Source organism: Myiozetetes cayanensis, unplaced genomic scaffold, assembly GCF_022539395.1.
Source record: "Myiozetetes cayanensis isolate MyiCay16 unplaced genomic scaffold, myiCay2020 scf10, whole genome shotgun sequence".
NCBI lineage: Eukaryota > Metazoa > Chordata > Aves > Passeriformes > Tyrannidae > Myiozetetes > Myiozetetes cayanensis.
The window spans coordinates 20234707-20249524 of record NW_026086605.1 but is presented as its reverse complement, the minus strand read 5'-3'; the positions used below and the strand labels follow the sequence as shown (position 1 = coordinate 20249524).

Genomic DNA, 14818 nt, shown 5'->3' with positions numbered 1-14818 from the left:
AACTGTTTCTGGAACTAGAAGCAGTCTAGTGGGAAACCTGCTCTCCAGAAGCATCCACAACCTTATTTCATGGTCCTCTGGAAATTGTCTTTCTGAGGTCCTGCATAGCCATCATGGCCTCTGAATAAAGGCATGGAGGCTTCTGCTCCATAGTCTCTGTCCCCTCCCCACTCATGCAGAGGACAGAAGAATGCAGTGCTCCTCTCCCACTAATTCAGAATTGCAGCCCTGATGCGCCAGCAGTCTGTGAAGTGTTGCTGGGGCTCTACTTCTTCACCTGCAGGATCTGAGCTCTGTGCAACTCACTGTGATGTGTGAAAATAAGCTCATCTGTTTATTTAAAAGTCACTATGATGTCCACGTTGCATCCTGAGTCCAACAGTGGTTCTGAGCACAGTGCCAGTGTCTGGGCACTGGACTTGGCAGCTGTCTCTATGCTAGCCCACCCAGATCTGGGAGTGCAGACAGGTGTATTTGACATCGTGGAGGCAAGTAGGATAATCAGAATGTCACAACTCTATCTGGATTGCTCAGGTAAGCTTTTAGTCCATGAGAAAGCCCTGCCTTACTAAGCAAGACAGGTGTCTTGGAGGATGCCGAGAGCCTCATCGTTTCTGTCTGCCTCTGTTCTTTACATGTGTTGTTCTTGTTCCCTTCTGCCAAAGACACACTTGGGGAGGGCTCTCCACCAGCTGCCTGCTCAGGTGGTACAAAACTGCTGAAGTCATGAGCTCCTCCTGTAACTGAACACGCCACCACCTCAGAGATGGGTGGACAGGCCTGCTCTAGGAGAGGCAATGTTCTTGTTTGTGTGGCATGAAGCAGTTTCAAAATGAAAACTTTAACTACTGAACAAAGGATTAGGTTAGGAATAAGAAATTATGTCAGTATCAGCACCTTTTCTCCTCAGCTAATCCAGCTTACCCTTGCATCTCCCAAGAGCATTACCTCTTGTGATATGGTGTCTTACATAAAGGAGACCTTGTTTAACAATTGCTAAAGATAACAAAGCAGATGTTTTGTGCTTGTTGTGCCTCAAGCAGCTAACCACTGTACTCCATCTGAGAACAGCAAATCCACAGACAATATGCAGGCAAAGGAGTCAGCAACAGTGAAACCGTTGTCCAGAGCATGGAGAGGGATAAATTTATAAGGTTCCCAACATGGCTTTGCTGCTGAATAAGGAGACTGAATGTCAACTTGTATGCATTAGAAGGTAGTGCAGAAAGTACCCTGCTTCCGTGGCTGCACCTAGTCTTTTGGTGTGTAGAAGCCCTTGCAGCAGATGAAAGTTGTCTTCAGCATGTACCTGAGTATTCTACTTGGTGATGCTACTGCCCAAAGCAGGTGATGAAAGACAAAAGACAAGTGACCCAGGATGGAGACTATACAGCCCTTGAGCTGCAGTCCTCTGGAAGGGGCAGGACCTCCTGGGAGCTGGAAACACTAATGTGAGAGCTGTGCAAGGCACAGTGGGAGCTCATGCTATATACAGGATGTTCTCCCTGTGCACGGTATGGAGAAAATACTGCTGTTGACAAGTTACAAGTGCTCTACAAAATAGGGGGTCTAAGTCAGGGATGGTTCAAAAATCATGAAGGGATTTTAATTCCTATATGTCAAAGTCTTCCTCATTTTTTCACACCACTGCACTGTCAAATGCAGAGCAAATTGTAGATGCCCCATTCCTGGAAACGTTTGAGGCCAGGCTGGATGGGGCTTTGAGCAAGCTGTCCCTGCTCACATTGGAGGGATTGGACCCTACTGATCTTTAAGGTCCCTTCCAACCCAAACCATTCTATGATTCTCTGAAATGTCTCATCAAAGGAAATGTTCACCTTCTGTTTGAAGAGTCAGCAGTTAAGCAGATGACTTGTGTACAAGTGCATTGTTGCCTGCATGAGGCAAAAGTCTCCCTAAGTCTGTGAGCTTTGTAGGGTGCTGCTGTTGCACATGTGTAAACACATGATACTCAGCTGAAGTACCAAGCTGAGTGAAGTGACCAGAGGGTGCAATGAGATATGCTGGGTTCAGGGGATTTTGACTATACTAGAACCATTTTCAGCTGCAGGAACCTAAGTAGGAGATTACCTAGAGCCCATTTAATCTGCAGCAGCAGTGGCCAGATACTGCAGCCTATGGTGAAGCAGGCGCAACAGCTAACTGCAGTCAGGGTACAGGTATTTCTGCCTGTTGTTGGTGACAGTGTAGTTATTACCCTGCCCGTCTGCTGAGGGGCGAGCTGGGATGGGTGGGGCAGGTACTCAGTGAGCGGGAGGGGGAGGGCCTCCCTCCCGGCCCGACGGGGAGACCGGACCTCCCACTCCCCGTGCTGGGCAAGGAGCGGGAGGCTTCGCTCTCCCCATCGGGCTGGGAGGTCCCCAGTCCCGCCTCCCACTCCCCCCTCCGGTGTGATATCGGGGCGGAGCGCATTCTCGGGGCTATATCCAGCCGTGCGGGTCGGGGAGCCGCTGATTTTCGGTTGCGCCCAGGGATAATGGATGTGGAACTGAACATTGACCCGTCGGAGCTGCAGCCGCTGGGAGAGTATGAGTTCGAGAAGAACTTCAATCAGCTGGCAGCCAGGAAATGGATGGCGGAGAATTGGTGAGAGGAGAGGAGGTTGCAGCTCCGGTGCACCCCGGACCCCGGGTAGCCCCATCGGGTCCTGCTGTTTCTAGAAGAACAGGTGTGGGGGTCCTCAGTTCCGAGGAGGAGGAGGTTGGGTGGCCCTGGCTGCACACCTGTTGAGGAAGGGCTGCAGCAGTCCATGGGGCAGAGCAAACTGGTCCAGGTGGTGCTGCCGCCTGTAGGGAGGTGGTGATGTGTCAAGAGGGCAAAGAGCAGTCACGGATGGCCACGGCAGCCCTTGCACGGGCAAATAGGGTACTGAGCCCTGACATGGTGCCAAAAAGCCTTGGAAAGGAGTGGGACATAACACAAGGGACTTGAGGCTCTAGCTTACTGGTGCAACTGGCCTTTTTAGGCATCCTGCGTAGGCATCCTCTGCCTATAGAGTCTGATGTGTAAATGGATAAAATGCATTGATGTGTTTGCTCAGGATCCTACTCATAGGCTACCAGAACCTGTCTCATCCCATCAAGGTTTTGTGGAAATCTTCATGATGTAGCAGTTCACTTTCTTTTCTGCAGTCCCCATAGTCTTTCCTTGCTAGCTCTACTCACTGTCAGGGCAGGCTTTCTTCCAAGCCCAACCTTAACACAAGAATGGGAGATCTTTTGTTTCTTGGTGAGAGCACTTCACTGGGGCTACAGAAGTCTGGATGAAAATGGGTCAGTTTGGGTCTTTTCCTGATGGCTCCCTCTCCTCTACTTGCAGGGGAAAGTGTTTAATTATTGCTGCTATTTATTTGATCCTGGTCTTTGGTATCCAGCATTTCATGAAGGAACGGAGAGCCTTCCACCTGCGGGCACCACTGACCCTGTGGTCCTTCGGTCTGACCTTGTTCAGGTAAGAGCCTTTACTAAAACTGGAGACAGCTGTAGACCTTTCTCTAAGGACTGCATTGATGGAAAGTTCTGGATATCCATGATGTCACTAAGTAAATAAACAATTTTTTCCCCGTGAAGGCCCTTTCCAACTAGGGGAAGTGACCTGCTCATACAAGTAATTTGTTTCTCACCAGAAATATTCCAGCAAGTGGAATGAGTTGCAGAAGGACCGCTGGGGACTGTGCTTGAAAATCATTAGTGGGTAGATATGAATGTGAAGCCTGCAAAAGCAGAGATCCTCCCTTATTCAAAGGATGCCTATCAATTACAAGTTTGATTTGAGGTCTATTAATCTTTAAAATTGTTTCCCCCCCTCACCTTTCTCTAATCCTGTTCTGCTATGCTCACAGAAGCACAGAAGATTAATACAAAATGTATGTTTTTGAACTGTCCAATCTTACGGTACTGGTTTTCTGCAGTGGCCACGAGACTGTTTCCGCCCATGCTCTGTAATTATAAACAAGCAGATGTCAATTTTCCAAAATTTCCCTTATCTCCATACCTCTTTCTGTCTGTTTCATGAGATAGAGAGAAATTAGACTACTGCCTCTTAACTCCAGCTGGCTTTTATCAAGTCAAAGGGACACTGGTTATCCTCTGCTAAGGCTGGGCATGGCAGTGGTCTGTAAAATCACAAATTGTGTGAGAGGGGAGTTCAAGGGATGACTGTTCATGATCTGTTCAGAAACAAGCTCATGCAAATTAAATGTACGGGTTGATAACAAAGAAAAAGTGGTATTTCTTCTCAAAAGCTGTAGGAACTGCCTGCCACAGGAGATTGTAAATGCTCCCTGGGCATGTCTTGTGAGGGACATCAGGACAATTGTCCCCCTTTTCTGATCAACGTAGCAGCTTTTGCTCAAGTGCCTCTTCAAGCAGTGGAAGCAGAGAGTGTAACAAGGGAGCACTCTTTGATGCTTAGACCTTGGCTGCTGCATCGTGACACCAGGCAAACTGAACGGCTGTGTTGGTGGCTCACAAACTACTTACTCCTTGTGTCTTGCTGCTGTTCTGGTGGGACCAGCAGCCTTTCACTACTCTGTCTTGCAGGAATATCCTGGCTAAAAGGTGTTGGGCAAGCATGTGCCCAGCAAACAGAGAGCTAAAACCTTCTGGGAAGTAAAAGAAGACAACTGTTTGTTTAGATGTCCCTGAGACTACCCTGGGCATCGAGATGGAGTTCGCTGAATATCCTGGGGTGCAGAGATGTGGTGGGCCCTGAGCACAGTGTTCAGCTCTTCTCTGATTTTCTTGCAGTACCATTGGAGCCTGGCGGGTCTGGAAGCAAATAGCCTTCCTCCTTCTTACCAAGGGATTTAAGCAATCAGTGTGTAGTCGATCTGTCTACGTTCACCCTGTCTCCAAACTTTGGATCTGTTTATTTGTATTGAGCAAACTCGTGGAAATGGGTGAGTCTGAAACTCATCCTGTGTGTTCATAACTGTTACTTGGTTGCTTAGCCTTGTGCCACTCGTTTTCTTGCTCCCTCAGATGATACACTTGCCACCGGGTTGCAGCCTGATGTTATTACTCTAGTTTGATCCCCAGGCCAGGGCCTGGACTAGGCAATTCTGTCCTGGAATTACTGCAGTGAGGGGGCAGCAGGCAGGCAGGGAAGGGCTGGGCTTTCCACCCAGTTTCTATCCAAAGAAGTAAAGATGAGCTGGTCTGAAATGCTGTGCAGGTAGAGCTAGGTAAGGAAACCTGGGGCAAGGGACTCTTGTACTACAAACGTGCGAGCAGGTAGGGTGCCTAAATGATCTTTTTCAGTACAGATTATTTCAATGTGAACCTAGGTTTTGGTGAGATCAAGCCACATAATGGCTTCAGTATTGAAGCTTGCTTGTTCTGCCTCACGTGAAAACTTGTGTAACTGCTGTGCTTTCACCTAACTAACAATGCACCTCTCTCCCATCTCAAGGTGACACTGTGTTCATTGTACTTCGGAAAAAGAAGCTCATCTTCCTCCACTGGTATCACCATTTAACTGCAGCAGTTGTAGGCTGGTATAGCTATAATAATATGGTGCCTGGTATTGCCTGGGTTACAGCCTTGAACTTCAGTATCCATGCTCTCACATACTCCTACTACACTGTGACAGCCATGGGCATCCGGGTACCGACCCCCATTGCCTTAATAATCACCACTTCACAGATGGTGCAGATGACGGGATTTGTAATACTGAACTTCCTTATCGTCTTCTGGAAGGATGACAAGGTCTGCCCTGCCCCCTGGCCACTGTTTTTCATTACATCCTGGACTTACACCACTTTACTGATACTCTTTTGCAACTTCTTCTTCAAAACTTATCTGAGTGGCACACGGAAATCAAAAGGGGAGTAAAACCAGGGACAGAAGAAGAGACTGGGGTGGAGGTGGGGAGAGAGGGAAAGGGGAAACTTTTCACTTCTGTCTGGATCTCAGGTGCCTGATGGGTGGGTGTGATGAGGGTTAGGAAGACGTCACTGTGGATAACAGCCTTCAGATTAACTTGTGCAGTGGCCTTTGGTGTGTCTGCCTTGGCAGTGGGGGCATGCCAGAGTGAGGTGCGAGTTGTTGCAGGCTGGTAACAGGAGAAGGGGGAAGTAGCTGGGGGCTGGAGACCTTGGAGCCATGGTTCTGCTTTTTCCTCTTTGCATCACTTGGGTTTGCCTTGTGCCTCTCCTCCTTCCCAGGGACTTATAGGATCCTGCATGCCCCAAGACTCTTCTTGGAAAAAGGTAGGGAAAGTCCTCTCAAAACAGCACTACCCTCTCCATGGTCCCTGGTTCTGGGGGAGAGCAGAACAGAGCCCAAACCTACTGCTACTTTGTGTGTGGGGCAGCCCCAATAGGTTACTGGTGGGAACAGCACTGAAATGGAAAATCCCTGCTATTTTGTAAGGTTGCATTGGGAGGGCCTCTGCCCAGGCTCTCCCTTCTTCTCTGTGGCATGAGGAACTGCATCCCATGAACTTTAATGGCTGTTATCTGTGGTGTGCCTTTTGTACAATATTAAACAATCTATTTAACTTGACTAGCTACTGCCTCAGACTCTAGGAGCTGAGCAGGGTCCAGCTCTGCCCTGCAGACTGTGCCAGGCATTGCCAGCGGTCCCAGCCCAGGGCCAGCCCTGTGGGCTGGAGGCAGAAGGGTCCCAGAATCAACTCCTCTCAGAGGGCTTCTGCCGCTATGTGATGTGTTAAAATGACTAATAAATGCTGTCATAAGGATTGATTGATTGATTTTTTTTGATGCCTTTTTCATACTTGACCTTTGTACAGAACTGTGAGAGAGGCATTGCTTTCTCTATTTCAATACTGTGTCTTTCTGAGGGTTAGCAAGGTGTCTGGCAGACTCAGTCCCTCTGTACTTACCCCTTCTGCAGTCATCAACAGCTGGTCCTGTTTCTCGAGCCCCTTTGCTCATCACCAGGGAACTAGAAATGAGGCAGAGATGATAAAATTCAGACTGTTTTTTTGCCATCTGAACTGAACATGTGGCTATTCAAAGTCACTGTGCTTCATAAAGTCAAGATGAGCCTCAGAGCCTGAATCTGGCCAGGAGCACCCCAGTGTCCAAGCCTCTGGCTGTGTGTGGCTCCTACCTGGTGAATGGGATTTGGCTTTTTGAGGCAGTGGGCTAGAAAGCTACCACAGGGCTGTGGGCTGCACTTTCATCCCCAGGAGATGGCATCAGTCTGTGCTCTACCCAGGCTTCCCTGACAAGGGCTCCTACTCTGGACTTCCCAGCGTGGTGGGTAGTAGTGTAACAGCACCTTCCACAGCTTTGGGAAATGCAGAAGCAGTCAGCTGAGGTGTTTGGGGAATAGGAATAAACTGACTTCCACATTTGGAAGCTCTCTTTAGAGAGGGGATGGTGAACATATGGGAGTAATGGGGTGATCTCTCTCCTGCATGGTGCTATTTGGGGCACTTTCTGTGACAGGTGTGGTGCTGGTGAGGCAACTGCCAGCTCTCTCCTTACGTATGCCTACAGCTGCCCCAGCAATGTTCCCTCAGCTGTGTCAGGCATCTGCACAAACACACAGAATCATAGAATCATCAAGACTGGAAGAGACCTTTAAGATCATCAAGTCCTTCAACCCAGTATTTCCACTGTAACCCCTAAAACACTAAAACACATCACCCAGCACCAGATCCAGAAATCTCTTAAACACCTTCAGGGATGGTGACTCCACTACCTACCTGGGCAATCTATTCCAGTGCCTGAGCACTCTAACAGAGAAAAAAAATTTTCAAATATCTAATCTGAATTTCCCCTGTCTCAGCTTTAGGCTATTTTCTCTAATCCTTTCTCTGCAGGTACAGTAGAAGAAATCAGTCACAACACCACTACAACCTCCTTTTGCGTAGTTGTAGAGAGTGATAAGGTCTCTCCTGATCTTCCTCTTCTCAAAACTAAACAAACCCAGCTCCCTCAGCCATTCATCATAAGAGATGTTTTCTAGTCCTTTCACAAGCCCTGTTGCCCTTTGCTGGACATGCTCCAGCAGCTCAGTGTCCTTTTCAAAGTGAGGGGCCCGGAACTGAATGCAGCACTCGAGGTGTGGCCTCACCAGGGCTGAGTACAGGGGGATGATCACTGCCCTAGTCCTGCTGGCTACACTATTCTTGATACAGGCCCATATGCCATCGGCCTTCTTGGCCACATGGGCCCACTGCTGGCTCATATTGAGCCAGCTGTCAGCCAGCACCCCCAAGTCCCTTTCTGCCAAGCAGCTCTCAAGCCACTCACCCTCCAGCCTGTAGTGCTGCATGGGGCTGCTGCGATCCAAGTGCAGGACCTGGCACTTCCCCCTATGGAACCTTATGCAGTTGTTCTTAGCCAATTGATCAAGACTTTCTGGGTCTTTCTATAGAGCCTTCCTACCTTCTAGTAGATCATCCAACTTAGTGTCATCTGCAGATTTACTGAGGGTGCACTCCATCCCTGTGTCCAGATCATCAATAAAGATGTTAAACAGGACCAGCCCCAAAACTGAGGATCACCACTAGCAACTGTCCACCAACTGGATTTAGCTCCATTCACCACAACTCTCTGGGCCCAGCCAGACACAAAACATTGAAAAAGTGGTGTTTCCACAGTTAACTGTTTTCCTACCTAAAATACCTGATGTGTTTTTGGTGCTTCAGAGGTGATGCTCTGTGGAATAAGTGAGCTATCCAACTACTCTTGCTCTGCTGGTGCTGCCCCACTCAGCAATGCAGAGCAGGGCACTGGAGGCAGGGCTCCGCATCTCCAGAAGGCTTCACCTCTGGAAGAGCTCTTTGTAGGTCCATCCGTGCATGCTGTTCGTGTAGGAAGTATCTTTCATGGGGCAGGAATCAACCCAGCAGAAGGAGGGTTTGCTGAGGGTGTCTTGTAGAGACGCTCTCTCCCCCTCCAAGAGGCACTGCAATTCTTCAGATGGCCACATCCATCCACACAGAATGTGAGGGTACCCCCTTTCCAATGCTGCCTTGCCCCACCTGCCCTACACTCTCCCCAGGGAATGCACACCATCGGCAAGCCCAGCATTAGCCCCTTTGCCCTACTGTTCACTCTGGCTAACAAAAGGTAGCAGTAAATTTCCCAGATCTAGGAAGGGGAAGAATTTTATTCCCCTGTGTTTTATATTGCTGCTGCTGTTTGGCAAGTTGTCTGGAGTGCTGAGCTGTGGGTGAGAGTAAAGTGGTGGTGCTTGCTGGGGCTTGGGGAGCTAATAACAGCATTCTCCTTTCTCAGGTAAGTGCTATTTCCCTGAAGCTCTCTGGAAATGACTCCTCCTGGTACTCTGTGAAGAAAAGTCCTTCTTACATGTGCTGGTGAGCTGAAGCAGACAGCGGGCATGCTTTGGAGGGCATGTATCTTGAGGATTTGTCTATTTTGGGGGGGGATGGGGGGGTTGTTTGTTTTACTTTGAGGGCATGAAGAACAATCAGTTGCCTCTCATGCAGGAATCAGTGCTCAGGGTGAGCCGTGGTCCCCACTGAAGGAGTCTTCGAGGACCCTTGCACAGCTGGAGCAGCTTGGCTTAGGGGCAGCCGAAGGGATGCACGGAGGCTGCGGATGCAGGGGAGCAGCCCTGCAGCTCCGGTACGGGCCGGGCAGAGGACGTGCTGCGGTGAGCAAGGTTTCCCGGGGGCGGGGGTAGACGGGGCCCCAGGTTGCGAGGGCCGGTGAAGCAGGGCTAGGCAGCCGGCGAGGAGCAAGGGGGGCGATTTTTTTCCGGAGGCTTTATCCGTCCTCCGGCGCTCCAGGAGCGCGGCGCCCACCGGCGCCCGCCGCCCGCCACTCGGTGACACCCGCCGCTAGGTGACACCCGCAGCTAGATGACACCCACCGCTCGGTGACACCCGCCGCTAGGGGACACCCGCCGCTAGGTGACACCCGCCTCTAGGTGACACCTGCCGCTCGGTGACACCCGCCGCTAGGTGACACCCGCCTCTAGGTGACACCCGCCGCTCGGTGACACCCGCCGCTAGGTGACACCTGCCGCTCGGTGACACCCGCCGCTAGGTGACACCCGCCTCTAGGTGACACCCGCCGCTAGGTGACACCTGCCGCTCGGTGACACCCGCCGCTAGGTGACACCCGCAGCTAGGTGACACCCGCAGCTAGGTGACACCCGCCGCTAGGTGACACCCGCCGCTAGGTGACACCCGCCGCTAGGTGACACCCGCCGCTAGGTGACACCCGCCGCTAGGTGACACCCGCCTCTAGGTGACACCCGCAGCTAGGTGACACCCGCAGCTAGGTGACACCCGTAGCTAGGTGACACCCGCAGCTAGGTGACACCCACCGCTAGGTGACACCCGCCGCCCGCGCTGCCCGGCGGCAGCGGGGCCCGAGACGGCGATTAGGACAGAAAGTAGAGCCACCTCTTACAGCTCTGGGGCTACCTGAGCCCAGTTGTTAACACCCGCAGCAGGGGCTCGGACGTTCGCATCCACCCCGCCGTTCGGGGCTCTGCTGACAGCACGCACCAAGCAAGGGGAGTCAGAATCTAACATCCTCCATTGTATGAACAAGATACTAAATAGGATACTAAATAAGGTCTGTGCTGTGCTGCTTTTTGGCGGAGGGGAAGCAATGATGGCAGCCACTGAGGACACCCAACTGTTCGGTGCACTTTGCCTTCGCCTTCAGACTTGGACAGCTACGGGGAAATTGAGAACACAAGCCATGCCGGTGATGGGGGCTAAAGGCTGTCCTTGAGTAAGAAAAGTGCCAGGAAGAGAGTATTTAGATAAAGAGGAGTTTTTCAGACCATCTGAGTGTGGTGAACTTCACACAAAGCAATCCCAAAATTAGTTATTGTTATCTATGAGAATTTCTGAGGGACACTGAAGCTTAGAAAGACTGTAAAATGCAAGCTTTGTACCCCCTCTTCAGAATGGGGACTGGGACCAAAAGCCAGGGACTACTGATAGTTAAATCCCAGCCCCATCACTACCCAAAAAATGCTAGAACAAATAATTTCACTATTTGTAAGCAGTGGAGATGAACGGGAGGTATATGGACCCCTCAAGAACAGAATCTGGTCAAAATAATCCAAATTTCCTTTATGACAGGGCAATGGCATGGTGAAGAAGAGCCCTTTATGCCATCTAGATGAGATATTGGGTAGGTGCAAAACCCATTGAATAATTATAACCAGATAGTTATCCACAGTTCACTGTTGAAAAGGAGGGGGTCTGTTGAGTGAGGTTCAGGGACATCTGTTCCAGGACTGGTTTTGCTCAGCATTTCCATTAATGACCTGGATGATGGAGGAGAATGTGCACTTGCTAAATCTGCAGATTGGGAAGTATCCAGTGACAAAGTTATCTGCCTAACAGGTCTTCACAATAAGCAGGACCCTGCTAAAAATGGCCTGCTTTGTTTACAGTACCAAGAAGACATAGCTGTGAAGGTAGTGGGGACTTGCGTGAGAGAGAGGGGTCCTGGAGGAGGTCTGTAGTACACCTGTAGTAAACCTGCTGTGTTTGTGCTGGACCGCAGAGCATGATGTCCATGTCCTAGCCCCACGGGGAGGGAGCCAAACGTGGAAGGCTGTACTGGCCCAGCTGCATCAGGAAGGCAGGTGGCATTTGGAAAACAGGGGAATCTCTCCCAGAACTCTCTGCTGCCAACTTGCTTACTTAGTTATTTGCTTTTGGCCATCTCTGTTTTCTGCAGATTTTAAGGTTGTGTCAGTCATTAGGTCATGGTACAAAGTGCTCTCAGCTCAGAGCTGGTGTGTGGTTTGTCACCTGGTTTGGATCCTGCATGATGCAATACCTTTGGCTGCAGAGACAGACCACAACATCTCCGTACAGCATTGGGAAGGAGAAACTTGAGCCAACTAGGCCAGCCTGCAGAGCCACTGGCCACACACACTGGCATGTACCAGTTACCTCCTGTGGGTACTGACTGGGTTTAGAAATCAAAGTGGCCTGGAGTAATGTTAATTGAAATGACTGCATAGAAAACCTCAGGCTGAAAAATCAGTACCTAAACTAAGTCTTGACTTTTCCCATAGGCTCCCAAAGGAGACAGTGAGAAACGTGCTGGAGCTGGCCTTCTGCTCTGCATAGTCAGGCGTATCTTTCATCCACTGAATCCTGCAACAGTCAGCAGCAGCCAACTTTGTATAGCCCCACCCCAACCAAACCTCATATTCTCTGTGGGACAAGTAGAGGATCTTCACAAGCATGGAGAACCACCAAAGCTACACCAAAAGTGCTCAAGACAAAGCACATCTTTGATGAAAAGGGAAGGAGAAGCTCAAGTTACTTTTGGCTTCCAGTGCAGGGAAGAGAAAGGAATGTTTTCTTTCCCTCCATAGACACACCACCCAAGTGAAAGGGAAGCTGGATCTCCCTTCAAATTCTTCTCCAGGCAAAGCTGCATCTTTATGAAAGAGGCTTATTCTAACTTTGCCATGTTCCCACCTGTGCTTGAGTCCAGCACAGGCTGGAGGGGCAGGGTGTATGGAAAAGGAGGAGGGGAAGGATGGGGTGTGTAAAGAGCTCAGCTCCTCATCAAGGCAGTAGGAGAGGGTTGTGGAACCACTTGGCTTGGGTTATCAGGGAGAGGAGCTGGACTCAGCTACGAGTCAGGCTCAGTGGAGGAGAGGATATTAGAGAGAAGCCTAGGCCCTTCCTTCTTTCCTTAGGTGGAAGAGCTGTGTCAGAGAAGGGAGTTAAGCACAGTAGCACCAAGGTGAAGTATTTGGTGGAAAGGCTGCTGGATGGCAGTTCTAGTGCAGAAAGGAGATTAATCACTGAAGGTACCTCAGCAGCACTGGTGCCCAGTGGCAAGGTAGGATCCAGCAAAGTCTTGTCTGGGATCCACTATGTCTATCATTATATGTTTACATCTGATCTTTGAATGCATGTTCCAGAAAGGGTTGTGCTTCCACTGGTAGCTGTTTCAGCAGGATGACTTGGCTCCCTCATTTTGGGTTAGCTCAGAGCAAAAAATAATTTGTTACAGTGATGGTGGGCTGACACTTGTGACTGCTTTCAGCATGTGCTCACCAGTACCTTCAGTAGTAACTGCTCCCTGGGGAATAGGCTTTAGCAAAGACTAAACAGTTTATATGCTTTGCTTGTGAGAGAGCACTTACTGTGTCCCAGTGAAGATCCATTCTTAACAAAGAACTTGCTTTCTCTCTGCGTGCTAACCTTGCAGAAACATTGTTTATGCCAGATTTGCCTGACCTGTTCTTCCAGGTAGGATAGTTTGTTGTGAAGAGATGCTGGGGTTGTTTTTCTTTTTCTTAAAAGAAAAGTAAAATATTGGGGTTGTTCTTTCCCCTTGGAGCTTATGCCTGATGAAGAGAAAGGTGTTTGCAGCAAGTAGGGATGTCCTGCTCCCCTGCTGCCTTGGAGCTTCCTGGGGCCCTTGGAGAGACCTGCTGCATCCCTCTGCATTGGCTGAAGCAGCAGGTTCCCCAGGTGCACGTGTATCTTGGGAGGGCAAGCTCTGTTTTACAGCTTTCCCAGCAGAAACTGAGCAGGGCAGGTTGCTGCTGCTGCCCTCTCCCCTGGGGACCACTGCTCAGAGCAGGAGTGCCTGGGGGGATTCCCCTGCCCTGGGCTTTGGGGGCACAAAGGTGCTGGCCCCATCCTGCACAGTGAGGAAGCCTGAGCCAGGAGAGGCTCAACCTTCCTGCTGCAGTGGGTGCATGCAGACAGGGAGCAGGGAGGGGACTTGTGTTCCTCTTCATACTGTGTCTGTGGGTTTGTATTTTTCTGAGGAGTCAGGTGTTTGATTTGTAAGTAAGGAACAGAGATGGCTCCTCCAAAACTCAGCCCCTGTTCCAGCTTGGGTTGCCTCATGCTGGTGCTCCTAAGGATGCTCTCTCTTGCCTGGGCTGCTGGCACTTGATTTCAGTATCTTCAGATTCAGGTTTGTGCTTTCAATAACCAGACAAGCAGAAGCTTAAAGGGATTGTGCCAACTTTTATTTTATTATCTTTTTTGGAAATGGGATTTGGAGAAGGGAAGGGAAGGAGATGTGCAAGGAGGAGTTGATGGCTGCAAAAAGGGATGTTTTGGATGTACACTGGTAACAGTGTTTGTGTCTGACTGGAAATGACTGAAGCAGTAAAGCATGACAGGCAGGACGTTGCCTCAGTGGATGTGCTTCCTTTACAGGGTTTTTGGTTTTAAGGTCTAGTTTGTAGGTTATTTCACATTAAAAAAAAAAAAAGCATATTTTAATGTCTATATATGTATTTGTATATATATAAGATACATATACAGACACATATTTTATATTCTTACAACTCCCCAGCTCCAAAGACTTCAAGTCTGAAGGGCCATGTGTATGTATGCATTACAAAGAGAGATGCCAATCAACTGAGACAAGGCTTCGTTACTGGCTTCATTATCCTTACGATAAATAAATGGGCAAGATATCTTTAACTGAAGTCTTGCACATGTGCAGAGAAAACAGGTCAGCCAAGCACCAAATGGCACCACCCACATTGTCCTGTCTCTGGCTATTCCCTGCAGGGGTGAAGAGTGGCTGTTCCAGGGATATGGGGGGCTCACCCCTGTGGGGTTTAGAGGGGCAGATTGAAACATACTTGGTTCTGCTGCCCATGGGTCAGGCACCCTGCATGTTGGGGCTCCTATTTCTCCATTAGGGCTTCCAGTAGACTGTTTTGGTTTCTTTATGAAGGAGGAGGAGTTTTGGTAGGCAAGAAGGGAGGGGGTTTTGAAGGGGAAAGACAGTCAAAATTCACCATACGATAGACAAATCTTCATAAAGGTTCGTCTGCCTGCTCACTTTCTCTCTCTCTCTCTCTCTCTCCCTCTTACGCTCTCATGT

General features: G+C 49.7%; 1 protein-coding gene across 1 annotated transcript; it reads left to right on the top strand.

Moving 5' to 3' along the window:
* The first annotated feature begins 2559 nt into the window (after window positions 1-2559).
* Window positions 2560-5855, top strand: ELOVL3 (ELOVL fatty acid elongase 3). Its single transcript, XM_050305751.1, has 4 exons — window positions 2560-2607; window positions 3340-3471; window positions 4770-4921; window positions 5434-5855. The coding sequence occupies exons 1-4, from the start codon at window positions 2594-2596 to the stop codon at window positions 5853-5855; spliced, it is 720 nt and encodes a 239-aa protein (XP_050161708.1). The 5' UTR covers window positions 2560-2593.
* The last annotated feature ends 8963 nt before the right edge of the window (window positions 5856-14818 follow it).